General features: G+C 33.3%; 1 protein-coding gene across 1 annotated transcript; it reads left to right on the top strand.

The window, feature by feature from the left end:
• The first annotated feature begins 15,097 nt into the window (after positions 1-15,097).
• Positions 15,098-21,631, top strand: LOC110654225 (wax ester synthase/diacylglycerol acyltransferase 11). The gene is given in 8 exon segments (XM_058131263.1): positions 15,098-15,368; positions 15,607-16,209; positions 17,992-18,058; positions 19,530-19,639; positions 20,285-20,362; positions 20,364-20,489; positions 20,686-20,808; positions 21,275-21,631. Coding segments are annotated over 8 exon segments (1,485 nt in total). The 5' UTR covers positions 15,098-15,158; the 3' UTR covers positions 21,443-21,631.
• The last annotated feature ends 725 nt before the right edge of the window (positions 21,632-22,356 follow it).

The raw sequence follows: 22,356 nt of genomic DNA, 5'->3' as shown, positions 1-22,356 counted from the left end.
ATTTCTTTTCTCTTCAGGTCGGCATAAGATTTACATGCATGCGAGGCAACCTTCAGATTTGCTTTGATTAGTTTCACTTTCTCCTCGATCTGTTTCACTGTGCAGCCCTACCGACTTATCTTCGCCCAATTCAGTCCAAAGACACTAGAGTTCTACATTTTCTTCCATACGATTGCTTCATACGGGGCCATTTGGATGCTAGCTTGGTAGCTATTGTTGTATGCAAATTACGCGATTGGGAGGTATTTATCGACTTCCTCAAACTCAATGACACAACTCCTCAAAGATATCCTCAAGGACGACATATATTTCACGTTATTGTTATCATTTCAATTCAATATTTGTATCAATTTCATTGGTTTCAATTGTTTACTGGATTATTCTTTACGATTGCCCATCCGTGCGAGGATGGAAAGGCATCTTTGAAATGGAGTTGTGTACCCAAGGATTCATGCAACTTCTTCCAAAATCTCGATGTAAACCTTGGGTCTCGATCGGATATGATGGAAAGTGGGATTCCATGCGATCTAACTATCTCAGCGATATACAATTACGCTAACCTCTCTAGTGAGTAGTCGGTCTAACGAGAAAGTGTCTTGACTTTGTCAATCTATCAACTATCACCCATCTGCATCATGTTTCTTACGGGCGAGAGGTAGACCACTTACAAAATCCATGGTGACCGATCCCATTTCCATTCGGTATGCGTATAGTGTAGCAAACCCGATGGAACTTGATGTTCGCCTTGACTTGCGACATGTCAAGCATTTAGTCACATAGTCGGCTATGTCTTTCTTCATACCAGTGCCACCAATCTGAAGCTTGGATCATGATACATCTTTGTACTTCACAGGTGCATAGCATATATCTTGGTGTGTGCCTCTTTTAGAATAGTGGCCTTCAATTCCCCATCATCCGGTACACAGTCTTCCTTTGTAGTCTGAGACACCCATCTGCTTTCACCCCATAGTCGATTGCTTCTCCCTCGAGATTTTTCCATAATAGCCATTAGCTTCTCATATGCCTTTTGCCCATCTAAAATCTGTATGCAGAGTTTGGCCTCACTAGCAACTCGGCCAAAATAGCTCCATCTCGAACCAAAGATGACGGGCATTCAATGATCTCAATCTTTGTGATGGATTTTACGCTCAAAGCATTAGCAACTACATTTGCCTTCCCGGGATAGTAGTCAATTACACAATCATAGTCCTTCAGAACTCAATCCATCGCCTCTGTCTAAGGTTGAGCTCATGCAGGTTGGCAAATATTTCGTGCTCTTGTGGTGCGTGTAAATGTAGCACTTTTCACCATACAAGTAATGCCTCCATATCTTGATCACGAAGATAATTCTGCAAGCTCTAGATCATGGGTAGGGTAGTTACTGTTCATGTGGCCTTAATCGCCTGGAAGCATAGGCGACCACCTTCCTCTTGCATCAATACACACCTAACCCATTATGTGAGGCATCACGTAGACCACGAAGTCCTTTCTCGACACCATGTGTGCTAACACTGGTGCCTCTGTCAACATAGCCTTCAACTTCTCAAAGCGGTCCGACACTTGTCATTCGGTCAAATCTAACATTCTTGTGTAACAACTTGGTCATTGGAGCGGCTATTAGGGAAAATCCCTTCACAAATCTTACGTAATACCAGCTAGCCCCAAGAAGCTTCGACCTCGGTTGTATTCTGGGAGGCTTCCATTCCATCATCGCTTCTATTTTCTTGGGATCCACTCTAATCCCATCGGTGACACTATGTGTCCAAGGAACGCATAATCTCATTCAACGAAGTCACACTTGGACAACTTAGCATACGACTTCTTTTCTCTCGTGGTTTGCGAACAATCCTCAAATGCTCATCATGTTCTTCCTGGTCTTGGAGTACACGAATAACATCAATAAAGACCACTACGAACCGATCCGGTATGGATGGAAGATACGGTTCATAAGGTCCATAAATGCGGTGCATTTGTTAGGCCAAAGGGCATCACGAGAAACTCATAATGCCCATACCGGGTCTGAATGCGATCTTGGGCACATCTACATCCTTCACTCTCAATCGATGATACACGATGCGAGATCAATCTTAGAAAATACTCCTGCTCCCTTCAATGATCAAGCAGATCATCAATTCTAGGCAACAGCGGATATTTGTTCTTCACAGTCACTTTGTTTAGCGCGAGAATCAATGCAAAGCCTCAAAGTCCCATCCTTCTTTTTCACAAACAGCACTGGAGCTCCCCATGGTGACACACTGGGGCGTATGAACCCCTTATCCAGCAACTCTTGCAACTGCGTTTTCAACTCCCTCAATTCCGTGGGTGCCATCCTATAAGGAGCAATGGAAATGGGTGCTGTACCCGGCAGTGTCTCAATAGCAAATTCAACTTCCCTTTCTGGTGGCAAACCAGGCAATTCTTCAGGGAATACCTCTGGGAAGTTTCTTACTGTGGGTATGTCACTCAGATTTGGCTTAGCCTGCCTAGTATCCACCACATGTGCTAGGTAGGCTTCACAGCCTTTTCTCATCATTCTTCTTGCAACTGTGGCTGAGATGACATTGGACAGGAAATCTGTCCTTTCACCCACAACAGTGATCTCCTTGCCCTTAGAAGTTTTCAAAGAAATTCTCTTCAATTTGCAATCAACCATTGCCTGATGACGTGACAACCAATCCATTCCCATAATCACGTCAAACTCGTGGAAGGGCAACTCAATCAAGTCTGCCAAGAATTCATACCCCTGAATCCTTAACGGGCAACCCTTATATACTTTGTTCACTACTACACTGTGACCCAATGGATTAGTGACCAGAATGTCTTGGTCACTCTCCCCTACTAGTATGCCCCTTTCTACGGGTAGGTTGATGCAGATATATGAATGAGTGGATCCTGGATCTACCAATGCATGCACAGGAGTATTGTAGAGGGAGAACGTACCCCTGATGACGTCCGGGGCATCTTGCTCCTCCTGAGCTCTCAGGGCATAATTTCTGGCAGGTGGTCTGTTATCTGGCCTCTCTGCTGGCTCAGATGCAGGCCTCTGTGATGGTCCCACTGCGTCAGATTTGCCAGATTTTCTACCTCTGTAGTGCGGGAGCAGTGCATGCGCTTGTGTTGGAGCAGCTGTAGTAGTTCTGCATGGACAGTTCCTCAACTGATGCTCTGTCGACCCACATCTCAAACATGCACCAGTCACTCTCCAACACTCCCCCTTATGCCATTTCAGACAGTGTGGACACGCAGAAGATGCTGGGGCTGGTCCCCTGAACCCCATCCCTGGAGAGCTGCCCACTGATGGTGTGGACTGACCTCTCCTAGGGGTGAACTGTGGCCTAGGCCCTTGAGATTGACCCTGACCCTGTGGCTGGCCAGAACTCTATGCAGGAGGACCCTTGAACTTCTTCCCAAATGCAAGAGATGAGCTGGACTGACCCGGGCCCCTCTTCTGCTGTCTATCCCTTCTGGTCTGCTCACTGATTCTTACTTTTTCCACCTTTATTGCAGCTTCCACTAACTTAGTAAATTCTGTGATTCCCAAGGCAGTGAGCTGGATCTTGATGTTGTCATTTAGTCCCTCTTCAAATCTCTTGCATCTTTCAGCTTCATTAGGAACTATCTCCCTTCCATAACGGCTTAATCGAACAAACTCCTTCTCATCATTGGTCAACAAAAATGTTGACTTTTAGAATAAAAATGTGTACATTGACTTTGGCACTCCCAACATACCACATTTGGTGTTTAAAACTTGTTGGCATTAAGTGTTAATACCATTTCAAAGTGTAACTCAACACAAGCAGAATTTTCAGTTTTGGTGAGTCAAATTCACTGTTCCATTGGACACTGTTACTGTGGGAATTTGAAGAAATGTAAAACATAAAAGTTGTTCCTTATTTTGTCTAGTTGAATTTCCTTTTTTGAATCACTCCATTTGGAGTTTTGTAGCTCCAGATATGACCCAAAAACCTAGGCTGGCCGGATTTGCATTCTGCAGAAAATACCATATCTATAGTAGCATGAACAGTGACTGCCATAGCCATTTGGGTTAGGTTTTGGCCATAATTTGGGGTAGGTTCCTTCATGAAAGTTGTTTGTCTATCTCTTAACTTGTTGCTGTAAAAATTTCAGGTCAATTGACCAAATCTACAGTGAGTTATGGCCAAATGAACAGTTACTGTTCATTTGGTCAAATTCTGCAGAATCAGTGCAGGGTATCCGGATTGGGGCCAAGTTTTGGTCCTCTTGCTTTGGTCTTTTGGGCATGGTTTCTTCAGAAAAAATGTGTCATTATAAGCCTAGTTTCATGTCCAATTGGCCAAACACCAATTGGACCTACACAGCCAAAGTTATGGCTATGTAAATGGACTGAATTTTCAGTCACCATTCTGCACCCTATAGGCAGCACACACCTTCCCTTTGCCGTGCTTTATTCCAGTCCCAATTAAGGTCAAATTCCTTCAAATGGTCACTAATTGACCATTAGGATGTACTTTAACAATTTCATAAGCCAAGCTAATTTTTACTCCCCAAAACCCTAGCTTCACAATATAATTTCTACAAGGTGCCTTAGTTAGCATATATATATATATATATATATATATATATATATATATATATATATATATATATATATATATATATATATATATATATATATATATATATATATATATATATATATATATATATATATATATATATCCTCAACATCATTTTTAGTCCACTTTAAGACCAACAAAACACTTATTCCTATACCTTCAATAGGGCTTGAATTCTAGATTGAACATACACATGAGTTTGGTTCATTTCATTCACAAATACTTGTTGGTTTCAAGTCCTTAACATAGAAATTAAAAGTTTTAAGTGTATATATGCACTAACCTCAAGTGGCAGAATTTTTCCAAGCCCTAAACTTCAATTTCCTTCCTCTTGTTGGCTGCCAAGAGCTTTGTCTAGGTGCTAGGGCAAATTTTAGTGAAGCTAGGTTATGATTTTATGGTGGAAACAAAGGAGAAATTAAGCTTTTGATGGCACATCAATGGAGGGTGTATGGGAGTGATTTCGGCTGCACTAAGGAGAGAAGGATGGCTGCTGAAATTTTGTTGAATTTGGTCTTCTCTTATCTCTTTTAATAGTTAGTCAAATAATGGCTTAAGTGTGATTGGTTGAAAATTATAAATGACATCACATTGATGTCATAAATTGCATTTTATTGATTTTTCTTCTCTTTTCTCCACTACTCATTTCCAATTTCATTTTTAGTAATGTTTATTCATATTTTATGTCATATTAATTATTTACTCAACTGGACAAGTCGGCCAAAAATCACCTCTGAAGGCGAAATGACCAAAATGCCCTCCGTTTGGCTTAACGGGTCAAAATTGTCTGTACCGATTGAAATATTTTTCTATGTATTTTCTTGGCATTCTAATGTCATGGGAACCTCAGTAACCCTTCTCTGGAGTCCCAAAAATTATTTTATAATTTTTCCCCCGGGTCTAGGGCTTCTCGTTGCGAGAACCGCAACTTTCCTCCGGTTACCCATTGCTTGGGCACCGGCTCGTTTTACTTATTTTATTTCTAAAATTTTTACTAAGTGTTTCTTATTAATATTTGAGTTAATTATGGTTCCTGACTTTAGTTTAAATATTTTTCCGGACGTTCTAGCTGTCCGGACCGACACCGGTCACCAGAGCAGTAGGATGTACGGAGTAGTTACCGGGAGGGTGTTACATTAATTCCCAACTCCAAAATTTTCTTTTCTCCGATTTTATTTGACAGTTAGGTCAGGAGTCAGCTCTTGGGGTTAATTGACCAAATTGCCCCTCGCCGGTTCTTCCCGGTTTGCAAATAATCCAATATTTCTTCCGGCTCCCTGACCTAATTATTTGACTGGCTTAACAGTTATTTTTTGTGATTTTCTCTTTTCCACTGTGTTCGTAATGGTCCTAAGGATCGCAACGTCACATTTTACGGTTTGAAATTTGAGTTTAAAATGACTTCGTAGTCCTTCACGAGAAGGTCACCCATCGCTGTGACTCTCGGCTCGTTTAACTTCTTATGTTCTATTTTTCTTATTTATACTTAACTAATTGGCAATTACTAATTATTTGTGTTTATAGCTTATCTAGCTGTCTTAAGTGTGGTTCTAATTCTCTTAATTGTCCGGACCGACACCGGTCAGAACGATGAAATATACCAGCTATGCAAATAGGTGTTATTCTGATCAAGCTCTATCCTTACACGACCCATGTAAAATTATACGGCAGACCTTCTTGCTTTTCTTGCTTTCCAAACTTGTCCAAATGACTTTCATGCTTTGGTTTTTTTTCTTAAAATACCAGAAAAGATACAAAAAATGTGAAATTAAGCAGAGATTGATACAATTAACAAAAACTAATGAAACTAAGTGAAATGCATGCAATTAACTACCTAAATGCTTTAAAATACAATGTAATAGTGCTTGAAAATACCTATATGATACAAGTGTATAAAATACACCCAAACTCAAACTTTTGCTTGTCCTCAAGCAAAACAAAACTTTGAAAATTTATTAGGGTACTTGTTTTCTCTTAGAAGCATAACTAAAAGCTTAATTTGCATGTAATTGAGCTCTCTACATCCTTCATACCAATTAAGGCATAAAGATATCAACAACTGCCTAATAGAATCTCACTCCCTTTATGGAGCTTTAACTAAACATTTCACTTGCAAGGTCATTAATAAGTCACAAATAACATATTTTACTAGGATAGATTTAAAAAATACTCACTTCTTCTAAAATTGCTTCTATCATGGATAATTGTAATAAGGTGATATATCTCCAACCCCATAGGCATACCTCAATTCTCTATCTTCACTAATGTAGCATACACCATTCAAAAGATCAAAAGGTCTTTAAAAGGGTTGTAACGGGGCTAGAGTGTGGTAATTTAGCTATAAATGAATGGTTTTAGGGAATGCAAGTGTGAGAATTTCTATTATGCAGAGGTTCCAAATACACTAGATTTACTTTTTTGTATTTATATGGAGAGGGGGAGCATTTGGTTTTCAGTACCAAGTGTTCTTGCTTGCTGCTCACTTTGAGACTTCTTTGCTTATTTTTCTTCAATTTTTTGTATTTATGTCCCTTTATGCTTTTACCCCCAAACTCATTGTTTTTAGTGGGTTGGAAGGGTAATTCTTTAATGTATTGCACACTTGTACTTCTCTTTGAATTTTACACCTTCTTTCCATATTTTTTCTTTTTTTCACATGCCTAGCATACCTTTTACTTGTGCATTTTAGCTTCCTCATAGGGTGGGAGAAGTATTTAGGTTAGGGGTTAGGGTAGTGTTGTGGGTTATCAAAATTTTACAAGGGAATAGATGTAGGCTCAAATTGGCTACAAAGGGTGAAATCAACACATTTTGGGTAGCTAAGGCTATGATGATTTTTTAATAAAGAATGCCTTAATAATCTTTTTATCAAGCACATGCTAAGATTTCGCCTCAATAGGTTTAAGAGATATGTTATAGGGTTCGTAAGGCATATTTAGGTCTGTTCATATTTCAGAAACATTCTCCTAATTTTTGTAAGTGCAATGTGATAAACTAATAGCTATGAAGGGGTTTAATTAGTTTAACTTCACTTAGGCAATTAGATTTTTCACAAACAATATATTGAAGTCTTTTTGCATATCCAGTTACATTCAGTCCTCTTTCCAAGAGAGTTTAATTATTAGCTTGTTAAGGTATTTAGTTATAGTTTTAAGGTAAAAATCCTTTAAAAAGTTTAAAATTTGCAAAATGTTTCTAGATTTTAATACACAAGTATGCTATAGGTATAATAAAACAATATAAAGATGAAATATAATGCATGAATGCACCCCCAAACTCAAATTTGGTATTATCCACAATGGCAACGTATTATGCAAACTAATTAAAGATAAAACAATGAACACACCATGATAGCAAAGCACAACATGTATTAAGTCAATAGAATATGGACATGAGGAGCATGGTTTATACAAAATAGACCTATTAGGTTAGGTAGTAACTAAGATTAAGGCCTATGCCTATAGATTTCATCAAAATGTGTCCTAATCTACTATCCTATGCCTAGAAAGTTTGTGACAGTGAGGAAAGTGTCCCATCATCCTAACCCTTAAGGATCATATATAATTTGTTGTGGGTCTCCTGGAGACTATCTTTTATAGCTCTGATCTTATCTGACATGCTGGTCTCCAAGGTCCTCATCCTTTTATTTATGGTCGTTTCCATTTTCTGCAGATATGCAAGGATAATGTCTGCAGGTGGTGGTGTGTATGAAGGGACCCTGTCTGGTTATCCTTCAAGAATGAGGTCTAACTCTTCCTGCTCCTGCTACTGTGCCTGCTTCTATGCTCTGGGGGACTCTCCATGCTCTACTCTTGATGGTGCCCTTATGGGGATGACATTCCCTTCTGCATCAAGCAGTAGGCATGTGTCCTTAACTCTCCTGCATAATTCCATAGATATACAGATCGTCTGATTGATCCTTGTGGTTCCTGATATGGGATGAAGCCTATCATGCATTGGTACAAATCCAAAATTTCGAGCAAGCGCTATGATGAGGCCTCCCACTACTATGTGTCTAGTGGCTTACTAAGAAATCCTCCTTAAGTGCTGGCAAAGGAAGTATCCAGTGCTGCATCTCCTACCATTCACCATGCATCATAGGAAGAATAACTTATTGGCATTGACCATACCAAGGCTGTCATATTCCAATCTATTATGAGGGATGTCTTGGAGTCCCTCACTGTTAAAACTGAAGGCAACATTAAATTCATCTATGTTCGTGACCTTATTGACACCCAAGAGTCTGAACTCAATCCTTCCCCTGTCTCCCTTGTTTGTGGCCCAAAGGGTGGCCTGAAACTGGCCAGAAATTCCAGGGTGTTGTCCTTATATATTGTGTAGCACAGTTGTCCACCCAATGAATGAAAATACTTAAAAATTTTAAAAATTTTACAAAAATTTTTCCCTCACCCCCAAACTCAAATGAGATATTGTCCTCAATGTCTAAAATTAATACAAAGATGAGCAAAATTGAATAAACCAATCAATTTTTAAAATATATAAAATTGGGAATTGAGTCTAATTAACCATAACAAATTCAAAATTAAGCTCAAAAAGATATTAATAATGTATTGCAAAGAGAAAAATGTATAAAGTATCCCAAATGTATGAATTTATAATACTTAAGAAGTTGCTTACCCTATTGCTTAGGATGAGCAAGATCATAAGCACTAGTAATATACCATAAGCATAAGTAGCAGACGGGTCAGCTGTTACCTCATAATGATTTTGAACATACATAATTCAAATGAAATTGTGCAACTTATCAACATCAACAAAATTAGGACTGAGTAAAGCATAAAGTGCAAAAATAAGTTGCAAAAGAGTTTAAGATGCAATAAAAAGAGAACTCAAACAATTAAAATTTAAAAGAAATAAAATAAGCATTCATAAAATATATTCGCAACTATAAAAACATATCAAAACATAAGAAAAACCAAAGTAAATGTTCAAAGGTGCAATTACAATTATAAAAACCAAATAGAATGTACTAAAATTGTCACCAAAGTTTGAAAACTTAATAAACAAATTACAAAGAAAACTAAAAACATAAACTAAAACTGAAATTAAAAACAAAGACTAAGATTAAGACTAGGCTACTGTCATCAAACTACTGCTACTGTTGTTATCATCCACTGCTTAGTCTGCTGCTACAAGGTCTACTGATGGCACAGGGGGTTCTACTATAAGTTTTGCTTCAAGTTGAGCTATTGCTTCCTAGTAATCAGATTGCTCAGAGGCTGTCTCTAGGTTCTCTGTCAAGTCCTTCATTTGCTAAAACATGTTTTGACCTGAATTATATAAGTTGTTATAAGATTGGGCCAATTTGTTACAAAATTCTAGCATCTAAATTTCCTACTTTTATTGTTTCTTTTTAAGAGATAAAAACCTCCTCTTAAGCTTTCTGTCTTGCATTTTTCTGTTGCTTGAGCTGCTACTTACCCAAAGCATCAATCTTATTTTCTAAACCCTTCAAATAGCAAGAATCTTAGTAGTTTCTATAGTAAGAGCTGATAGTTGTGCAGATAGGCCAAACACTTTCGCCTCTAATGATTTCAAAACTGATAAAATTTCTGATGAGGGTTATTGTGCTATAGAAGAAGCTGCTTGGGGTACTAGCATAAGGTCTGCTGGAGCATAAACACCTGATGTTGCAGAATCACTAACATCACATTGCTGCCCCAATAACACATAAGTACTCCCTCTTTTCTCACATAAGTCCATATGAAGAAGCATTGTGCTATCAAGAAATGACTCACCTAAAATTGGAACCTTTTTATACAAATTAGCTTCAAAACTAAATGATTTGGCTATGGCAGTTATATAGCCTCCAAATACTACATTGCTAGTAAAATGTCTAATGACAATTTGGTACCAATGGGTAGCCAAAAAGTATGTTGTGCTAACTAGCTTTTCCTTTTTCATGCACCACAAGAAAAATAAATCTCCAGCACCTATTATGTTATTGCTATGTCTTCTTCACAAAACAGTGTAGGAAATGAATCTATGAAGGTGTTTCAAAGCTAGATCCATGATTTTAGAGGCTTTTACAGTCCATTGCACTGCCTAGTAGCATAGGATAAACAGTATCTTAAGCAAATCTTAGCAATTTTTGTGTTGCAATGAATTTTTCGCTGTGCTTGACTTCTAGCTTGACCCGAGCTACATCTTAAGCACCATGACATACCCCAAGCAAGACCTTAAGCAACTTCTCATGCAATTCTCGATAAGATTAATGTTGAAAACTCTGCAGATTCTGGAATTCCGCTGCGCTTGGCTTGCGACTTTCCCTATGTTATAGGTTAAGCAATGTGACATACCATAAGCAACATCTCAAGCAATATCTCATGCAAATCTCGGCAAACTTAATTTTCAAAGCTTGATTCCTTCAATTCTATTCCATTCTTCAAGACTTCAAATATCTTCAAATCATCTCCTAATGTACTTTTAATTTACCACAAAATCTATTAAAAACATTAAAATTATAACAATCAAATATAAAGTATCCAACATTAAAAAAATAACCTAAAATAAAGCTAAAAACATAAAAAAAAAAAAAACTTAATTATAAGGGCAAAATGGATGCAAAACTACTTTAAAATACCTATATGAAATGAATGTAATACTGATTCAAGCAAAAAAGAAAATAATTTTATTAAGAAAGAGAGAAGAATCGATATATGAGATTAGTGGTGACATTGGCTCGAGTTCATCAGTTTATGATTTTTTTTTTTAATTGCAATATCTACTATGCTTCAGGTTCTTTCCTTGGTGTAATTTGAAGCTGATTTTATTAGTTTTGCTCTGCTGGAGTTCATGATTTTTCCCAAATTCAGCTGCTATTCTATTTTTGAGGGGTCTACTCTTATGTTGTTGCTATGGCATGTGGGTTTTCTACTTATTTATTTGTGTAGATCAAAGTTAAAAGCAATTCAAAGGGCGATGCAACTTCTGATTTCTTGGCCTTAAATGATGTCTAAAGCATATGAAATCTTCAAGGAATTTGTCTATAGAATTGCAGTTTCTCACATGGCATAATCAGAATCTGCTTGTGGCTTGTCCATTGTTTGTAGTTTTTAGCTCTTAGGTGCAGCTTGAGTTGTCAAAATTTGGTTTTGGATCAATTGTAAGTTATTCTGGTTTTGTTCTTTTCTTTTGTTAGTCCTAGGAAGCAAGTTCTAGTTGCTAATTTTTATTTTTTTTTTATTTTTTTAGGTTTCACGATCTACTTCTGGTTTCAGTTCAATTTGTTTCTTGCTTTTTTTGGGGTGGTTTAGTTCCTTGGGTCTAAGAGCTATTGGCTTGGATGTAAATTGTAACTTCTTCACTATTTTCTTTGTTGATATAATATTATTTTCTTTGGCCTCTAAGAAGAAAAAAAAAAAGCTTAATTAAATTCTCATTCAAACATGTTTGATTTGTATTCAGTTGGAAATAATTTTTTTTTTTAAGTTAAAAAGAATTAAATTATTTATTTTAAACATTAAAATTGTTAAAAAAAATCAATTAAATTAAATTTTTATAAAATTTTAGATTTTAGACAGAGTTAAGGTTTTCATTATTTGCATATTAAATTAATATTATCCAATTTCGTTATTAAAAAACCACCGAAATTTCCAATTTAAGAACATTAGTTAACAGATAATAATAATAATAATAATAGTAAAAAATATATATATTTATTTATTTTGGGTACTGCACAGTCCACTTCATTTTATATGGTGGATAAATAATTCAAATCAATTCATAACTTAAAATGATTGACGCGACAGTTTACCATATCTAAAGAGCATATGGTCGTTTAATAATTTTTAATGATTTAATTTTTTTAAATTGAGGAAAAATTATATTCTTGTTTTTATTCAAAAAAATATCTCAACCTCTAGATGTTGGTTGCTTGAGACATTTCTCTCTTAAAAAATTGTTTTGCTAATTAATTAATGCTTCGATAAAATAATAAGACCAACCACTTTCTAAAAATTTGACAGTTCATATTCAAATGTGTACAAAAATTCTGGCAACAGTTGATATTCAATGCCTTTAAGTTTTGATAAACAGTTGATGTAAATATGTAACAATATTAGTCCTTGCATATGAGACAATTGGTGTACGTAATTTTAAAATTAAATAGAGTTGAATTCTTAACATCAATTAATAAGTTTCAACTTCAATTATCATCATTATTATTATTATTGAATTGTTATATTTTTTTTGAAAATTGAAGAGTTTTAATGTTGAAAGGACTACTGAAGATGAAAGTAAGAAATTGATAATAGAAAGATTTTTTTTTTTTATTGTTATTATTATCATTTTGTGTTGATTAGATTTGGTATAAAGTTTAGCAAAAATTATTATTAGTTTCTGAATTTTAGCGAAATTAATTATTTAATGACTCTTATTAACTTTTATGTTAGTCAAATTAGTCAAAGAAGAGAGAATAATTATACACAAGGACTAAATAGTTGATGGGTTTAAAATTATAAGACTAAATAATTATATTTTTTTAAATTATAACTATTATGATTTTCAAAATAAAGAGATTACATAGTTAATTTTGTTAAAATGAAATTACATAATAATTTTTCCTAAAGTTTCTATTTACTTTTAAATTTATTTGTGACGCTCAATGGAGCTAAATTTAAACTTTATAACTAAAACTAGAATAAATCTCTTTTTTTTTTTTTTTTAGGTAAACTGAGTTTAATTTCTTAAAAAATAAATTTCTCTAATTTTTTAAATAATACACAGTTATGAAGGCAGCTATGGACCTGAACACAAATAAATGGAATCACAAAACAAGGAGATTGAAAGCAATTTGAATTGTAATATGTTTAGAATGCTGTTAATTAATTATTTGGAAGGAAAATTCTTACTTATGCTCTGTTTATTTTACAGAAAATAATTTTTATATAGAAAATATTTTTGATAAATTATTTTTTGTTATTTGGTTGTAATATTAAATTAATAATATGTATTTATTTTATATACGTATAAGTATATTTATATTTTAATAAAATTATTAAAATTTAAAAAATAAAAAATAACTTCTTTTTTTGAAAAATGAAAGTCATTTTCCTTAAAAATGACTTAATTTTTTCTTTGATCAGAAAAATATTTTATGTTAACTAATTTTCTTGAGTTTTCCAAATGCTAGAAAATGAAAAAAAAAATATTTTCTATAAAAATATTTTTCATCAAACAAATGAAGGCTTAAACCTGATTCACCATGACCCAAGATATAAGATATATAATAGAATTCACCTATTAAATATATAAGTGTTACATGTTTAGATATTGGGTTTATGGTGAATTGGGTCTAGGCAAGAGAAATCTTAATTGGAATGTAACTCTTTTTCACCTTCTATTAATAGTTGTAGGTAGTTGCAGCTATGAAATCTACTACCTCATACTTTATTTTTTTCTTTTTCATTTTCAGCCTAATATTTAAGGCATAAAAACTTAAATCCAATCCTCTCCTTATAAAACCACCAACTCTTAATTCGCCTATTAAAGAACAAAAACACCTAATGGTTAGGAATTTACATTTTTATCAACCCTAAAAATCTATTATTTCAACATAAAATTTCATTTAATAATCTAACACAAAACTAATCCCCCTCATATTCTCATGTCATAGGAATCACCATAAAATAATGAGAAAGCAAATTAACTTTAATAATTAACAAGAAAGGAATAAGAGCTTACCCATGTGAAGAAATGACTAGCCCTTATAAGTGGAAACTGAGTTTAGGTTAGGGGTGGGTTTGAAAATGGTAATTTTTGTGGGTTTATTAGTTGGTTTGAAAAATGGGTGTGAATGAAGGGATGGAAAAATAAAATAAGTTTTTGAATATATTTTATAATGATTTATTTTTTTAATTATGAAATATATGAATATTTTTTAAAATTTTTGAATTGAAAATTTGTTTTCTATTATTAATAGTTGGATATATTTTTATTTTCCCTTATTTTTCATAGAAAATAAAAACTACAATTTTATAGGCTCAACAAAAAATAATCCTCAACAAGTAAATAGGCTCTTAGCTTTTCAGATTCGACCTTTCAATTTCGTTTTTTATTTTATTTTTTATTTTCGTTTTTCACTCATTAATGTTATATTTCTTTTTTTTAATCTCTAGTTTAATGTATTGTTCTATTTTTATCTTTGATTCTCATAATGGGTTTTAAAAAATTTTAACTTTATTACTTAAATTGTGAAATAAATACATTGATTTTATTGAATTGCTAGCTAACATAATGTCCTCTATGTATAATGCAAAAATTCTAAAGAGGTAAAAAATGAAGAAAACTTTATAAATTGTGAAACCATTTTGATTTCATTCTTGGACATCATGCCAATTAAATAAAATTTTAAAGGGGCTTGGATGAATTTAGGTGGCAGTTATCGGTTAGTCGTTGCTATATGTGGTGACTATATATATACACACACATTTATTAGCCACAATTTCTAGATATATATTCCCATTCTATATAAACTAATATGTATGTATCTATCCCGATATACAAACCAAAGAGACACACTTCTCTCTTACCCTACACATGGAAGGTCTTAAGCCAATTCGAGTAACAAAGGAAGAAGGTGGCGAGGAAGGCCAACTCTTGAGTCCAATGTCTCGCATTTTTCACCAGCCGAACTCGAGTATCTTCGTCATTGTGTTCGTAGGGTTTAAGACCCCTATTAATCCAGATGCTATTAAAGCCACCTTGGCTCATATTTTCCTTAAACATCCTCATTTCTGTAGTTTACTGGTTAGTATATATAAATTTGTCTTATGCCAAGATTTAAAGGAGTTAATATAATAAATTCATTCAGATTTTCGTTTACTGAAATTAAAATAATTGGATCAAATTACTATTTTATCTAAAGCCGTGCATTTGTTAAAACCCTACAAGTAGAGAATTCCTTACATGTAATTCATCCGGGGGGCAATCCTTGAGAAATTCTAACAAAAGCGAAAAACTTTTATTTGTTGATGATGAGCTTCAGGTTGTGGATGACAAAAATGGTGGAGAGATGAGATGGGTTAGAACACAAGTAAACATAGACAATCATCTAATAGTTCCGATGCTTGATCCAAGCATGGAGATGGAGTCTCCTGATAAGTTTGTAGAAGATTACACCTCTAACCTCAGCAAAACCGCAATCAATAAGTCCATACCTTTGTGGGATGTCCATCTCCTCAACTTTAAGACCTCAGAAGCTGAATCCACTATCATTCTCCGTGTCCACCATTCCCTCTGCGATGGCATCTCTCTTATGTCCATGTTACTTTCTTGTGCTCGCAAAGTATCCAAAGCTGAGGAACCTCCAACCATTCCAACTATAAAGAAAAGGAATCCCAAGAATGTTAACTCTGGTGGGTTCTGGCAATTCTTGCTCAAGCTATGGTGGTTAATGTTGCTTTGTTGGAATACCATTATTGATGCTGCGATGTTTATGGCTACGGTTTTCTTCTTGGAGGACACCAAAACGCCTCTTAAAGGTCCTGGATTTCGATTTGGATTTGAATCTACTCCTGGTCCTAGGAGGTTTGTTCATACAACTATCTCTCTGGACGATGTAAAGGTGGTGAAGAATGCTATGGACGCTGTAAGTTCCAATAATTTCTTTCTTTTAATTCCAGTCAAATACTGTGGTTTGGAGATTAAGATTTTAATTCAAGACCTCACAACTTCAAAAATGATTTTAATATCACTAAGTTGAGGCTTATTATGCTTGAAAAGAAAATATATAAACCTTACAATGTCATAGTAAAATATATTTGAAATTTTTAAAGGGAGGAATTTTTATACAACTCAACTCAACTCAACTCAGCTAAGCCTTTATCCTAAAAATTTGGATTCGGCTATATGGATTCGCTTTCTCCACTCTAAACGATTTTGGGTTAAATCCTCAGAAATGTGTAATGCTTATAGGTCATGTTGTACTACTATCCTCCAAGTCAATTTAAGTCTATCCCTTTTTTTCTTTCTATCCTCTAACCTAATGTGCTCTACTTGTCTAACTGGAGCCTCTGTATGTCTACGCTTCACATGACCAAACCACCTCAATCTCCCTTCTCTCAACTTATCTTCAATTGACGTCACTCCTACCTTTTCTTTAATACTCTCATTATGGACTTTATCTAGTCTAGTATGGCCACTCATCCACCTTAATATTCTCATCTCTGCAACTCTTATCTTAGACGCATACGACTCTTTCAGTACTCAACACTCACTACCATATAACATAGCCAGTCGTATGGCTGTATGGTAAAATTTTCCTTTCAATTTATTGGGAATCTTACGATCATATAAAACTCCCGTGGCACGTCTCTACTTCAACCATTCGACTTTAATCCTATGACTAACATCCTCCTCACATCTCCCATCTACTTGAAGGATTGAGCCTAGATATTTAAAGTGATTACTTTGGGACAATACTACTCCATTCAAACTAACTCCTTCCCTATCACTAGTTTGGCCTTCACTGAACTTGCAATGCATGTATTCTGTCTTTATTTTACTTAACTTAAAACCCTTTGACTCTAGAGTACTTCTCTAAAGCTCTAGCTTTCTATTGACTCATTCTCGTGTCTCATCTATCAGAATAATATCATCTGCAAACATCATGCACTAAGGAATACTCTCTTATATATGTTTCGTCAATTCATCCAAAACTAATGTAAAAAGGTAAGGGCTTATGGCTGATCCTTGGTGTAATCTAATTGAGATCGGAAAATCTCTTCTGTCCCCTCCCACTGTGTGCACAATAGTAGTTGCTCCTTCATACATATCTTTCAACACTTGTATGTACCTAATAGATACCCTCTTTTGTTCTAACACATTTCATAAGACATCTCTTAGAACACTATCATAAGCCTTCTCCAAATCAATAAAAATCATGTGTAGATCTTTATTCACATCTCTATATTTCTCCATTAAGCTTCTAATGAGAAAGATCGCTTCCATAGTTGAACAACCGGCATGAAACCAAATTGATTGAGAGAGAGAGAAGTATCATGACGTAGTCAATGCTCCACAACTCTCTTCCACAACTTCATAGTATGGCTCATGAGTTTAATTCCCCTATAGTTTGAGCAACTCTATGTGTCTCCCTTATTTTAAAAAATAGGTACTAAAATACTCCTCCTCCCAGGCATTTTCTTTGAGTTTAAAATCTTATTAAATAATTTAGTTAACCATGCCACTCCCATATCTCCTATAAAATTCTGATTTCATACAATATAAACACCCCAACATTAAATTTTATTGTCATTTTTTAGAGTAGAATATATTAGTTAAATTCGTGATTATTTTTCTAGCTTTATCTGTGTGGAATTTTGCCTTATTATATACAAACTCAGGTATTTTTTTGTTTTGGGTTTGATAGACCATCAATGATGTGATGATGGGAGTCACACAAGCTGGTTTGTCTCGTTATCTCAACAGGAAGTATGGTAAGTTTCTATCCTCTATATATATACTTCAAAATGGATTATTAAATTATGTCATTTTGTTTGTTAATAAACTTAAAAACTTACTTAAAGAATTATTATTTAAATTTTTTTTAAACAAGATTTCTTATTTGTTATAAGTTATTTCAAGTATATAAAATATTGAGAATCATTTTTTTTACATGACATATTTAATAAAAAAATTTATTATAGTAATATTCAGTAAAATGTGAGAAAAATTTATATTTAGTGTAAGTAATTATCGAGATTGGAGATAACAATTTAATATGAAATTTATGAATTTAAAAAATCATCGAATGAAAAAATAGTCATAAAAACTAATCAACATGTTATTTATATTAGAAGTAACACTTCATATTCAAGACATCCTGAAGGATTAAAATTTTTTTACTTTCACTTCTCAATTATAAAGATAAAAAAGAATATTTTATATATGTGTTTTAATTTATTACAGTAGTATTCAGTAAAATCTGAGAAAAAAAATTACAATTGGTATAAGTAATTATCCATATTGGAGATAATAATTTAATATAAAATTTATGAATTTAAAAGAGTATCAAATAAAAAAATAATTATAAAAACTAATCATATTCCATTTATAATAAATTATTCACTTCTCAATTATAAAGATAAAAAAGAATATTTTATATATACATATGTATTTTATCATAAGGTGCATTATGAATATAACTAGTAGAATTAATATTGAAAAAACTTATTTTATAATGCCAATACTTATGCAGACTGTGTAATAACAAATTGACTATGAAATCTTCAAAACCACCGACGAGGACAACTATTATTATTATTATTATTATTATTATTTTTTATCTTTGAACGTACTGATTATTATATTTGTTATTATGTAAAAATATTAAATTAATATATTCTTATGAAGAAATATTTAAGAGAAAATAATTAATAATCATATAAGAAATTAAAATTTGAACTAAATTTTGATAGGCAGTAATTATTCAAAATTTTAATAAAAATTCAAATTATAATAACATTTTATCATTAGTAAAATTTTCTAGTATGATTTTGAGATATGGAATATAAAAAATATATATATTATTAAATTATGTTATTCAAATAGAAAATAAATAAATAAATAAATAAACCTTGGGCAAAATAAGTAGTAAAGTTTGTAATTTGAAAACTAAAGGAAAATGGCAACAGACTGGTTTGGGATACTAAATTAATTAATGAATATCTATTAGATTTTAAATTTCACAATAAAAATGAACAATTATTTACAAAATAATATTAACTTCATTAAAAATAAAATAATCATAGAATTTTTTACTACTCAAAACATATTCTTAGACATTAATTCTGCGAGCCCACGTAATAAAAATATTATAACATTATTTTATTTTCGTTAATTCAATCGTTTCGCTTGAAACCATTAAAGTATTTTTTATTTTTTTATTTTTTACCCTATGTATGGCAGGTGAAATTAAGAAAGGTGATGAAGCAACAGAAGAAAAGAATAATCTACCCAGAAATATTCGTCTTCGAGCAACTCTTGCTGTTAACATAAGATCATCTTCGAGCATCCAAGTGAGTCTACACGCACTCCGCTAATATTTCATATACCATATCCTCATGTGATTTTTACCAATCATATCTCATATCTCAAATGTGAGGGTTGTTCTATTTTTGTCTCCAATTTTTAATTTGTTATTAAAAAGTTCCTAATTTGATTTTCTTTCACAATATTTCTAATATGTAACAGTAGATTTTCATATTAAAAAATATATATATATTTTTTCGCCCCTCTCTCAAAATGAATAAAATCTCGTTTTGCATTTTCTTCTCCATATGTTACCTTTAGGGCTGAGCATTTAGTCGATTCGATTCAAAAATCGAACCAAACTGAATAAACTGAAAATTAAATTTCATATAAAAATGAAAACCAAACCGAACCGAACTATATAAAATTATAATTTATAAATATTTTAATAAAAATTAAAAATTAGGAGCGAAAATAAAACAACTCTCAAACTTGATGACCGATCGATAAAATTATCCTCTCATATTTTCTAATATTGAATTATTATGGCCTGCAATTATATAATTTTTATCAAGCATTACCATATTCAGAAGATATCCATCATCAGCTCTGACCAGACCACTGCTTAGGCCTACATATATATTCAAAAGATAAAACAAAATATAACTGCTCCACCTATATATATTAAGCAGGCATCTGATGATATAATAAGCAGAAATACGAAGGGCAATAAAATAGGGGCTTGTTCTCTTCCCTTCAAAATTGCCCTGCCTAAGAGATGATCCATTGGAATATGTACGTGAAGCCAAGGTTGCCGTGGAGAGGAAGAAAGCTTCTTTTGAAGCTAAATTCGTACATTTCATGTCCAAGTTTTGTTCCAAATTCATTGCCCTTAAGGTACGTACATACCTCTGCTTAAATAAGCAGATCCGTCTTTTATTTTTTTTTATTTAAAAATTAATTCCATAAATATTTATTGGTTCAATTTGGAGCTCAGGAATCAATCAGTTCAGACCGATTAATTAACAAAAAAATTAAGTTAGAGAATTTTAAAAACTAAATGTATATATATATTTTTTTTAATTATGAGCAGATTGCAAACATGCCTTCACAGACAACATTGGGCTTCTCAAATATGCCTGGTCCTCAAGAAGAAATCTCTTACCATGGCCACCCAGTGGCTTTCATAGCTCCTACTATATATGGGCAACAATGTGTGGGTATCCTTACCTCATTTAATTTCAATACATATATATAATCATGTTAGCATTTTATTTATTTATTTATTATAAAATTAATTAAGTTCAAATTTATAATTTATAGTCTTAGAAATGATTTTAATATTACTAAAATAAAATTATTTAATTTTAATACAATATATTTCAGTCTAAGACATAAAAAAAAAATTAAAATTATTACTTAACACTTAAAAATAAATACAAGCTAGAAATTGTCCTTTTTTTTTATGATTTCATTCCATCCCTTGGATTTTTATGAAAAAATTTAGGAAAAATTATAAGAGTATACCTTATTAATCAAGTATTTTTCACGTAAGGTCCCATTATTTATTTATTTATTATTATTATTATTTGCATACACATAATACTAACATTCATGAGCAAAACAATAATTATAATTTGAATGAATTTTGAATTTTATTTTTTGGTTAACCTATATTGCAGGGACTAATGATTCATATAATGAGTTATGTGAAGAAGATGAAAATAATCCTATCAGTTGACGAAAGCATAGTTCCTGATCCTCATCAGCTCTGTGATGATTTTCTAAATTCTTTTCAGCTCATCAAGGAAGCTGTCTTAGCTGAAAAAGGATTCAGTCATGAATCATAATTATACCACTAATGTTGTGCAATACTTATTGAAATTTTAGGGTATGTTCGGATTGTTTTTAAAAAACAAAAAAGCCATTCAGTTGAACATTACGTTTTCAAATAATTTGTATTAATCTTGCTTTCGTTTGCGAAGTTGAAAACGATAAACTATAAATGAATAGAAGTAGACTTTTATTTTGGTTTTTCACGGAGCTTTGCATGGTGGATTAGTGAGCTCTAGTGTTAGGTTGAGTGTGATGGTAAGTGACTAATTGTAAAATATTTTCTAATTAATTTAATTTCAAAGGAAAAATAAAGAAGTTGTTAACCGTTTGTTGCAATTTAAGTATTTATTGCATTCATAAGTATAACTCCGCCTAAGTAGTTTGCGCTTAGCCGGTCCCAAGCCCGGATAAAGGAGGAGGGTTGCGGTAGGTGACAACCAGCGTAAAAATTTCGTCACACCCTATGATATGGATTCAAATGATATAAACGTTGGGGCGTCCTCTACTAACGACGCGCTACATCGGAGCCCGAGTGTAGTGATAAATATGCAAGGGTGTAGGGCGTTCACCGAAAGCGATGCGCCATGCCGGCGCCCGGGTGTGGTGTTAAGTGAGCAAGGGTTCCCACATCATGGACGGGTGTGGGTAAAGAAGTTAGTCCATAGGACAGATAATAGAACAAATAGTGGAACAGAACACAAGATAGACATAGAAAATAATAGAAGATATCATAGAATGAGACCAATTAGGAAGGAGCAGGATAGGAGGAGGATCAGGGTTGGTACTTGGAATGTTGGATCACTTACAGGAAAATTAATGGAGCTTGTGGATACCTTGGAAAGGAGAAGGGTGAATATTGCTTGCATTCAGGAGACTAAATGGGTAGGAGAGAAAAGTAAGGAAGTGGGTAATTCAGGGTACAAATTGT

This window comes from Hevea brasiliensis, chromosome 12 (genome assembly GCF_030052815.1).
Source record: "Hevea brasiliensis isolate MT/VB/25A 57/8 chromosome 12, ASM3005281v1, whole genome shotgun sequence".
In the NCBI taxonomy this organism is placed as follows: domain Eukaryota; kingdom Viridiplantae; phylum Streptophyta; class Magnoliopsida; order Malpighiales; family Euphorbiaceae; genus Hevea; species Hevea brasiliensis.
This window is presented reverse-complemented; position numbering and strand designations above follow the sequence as displayed.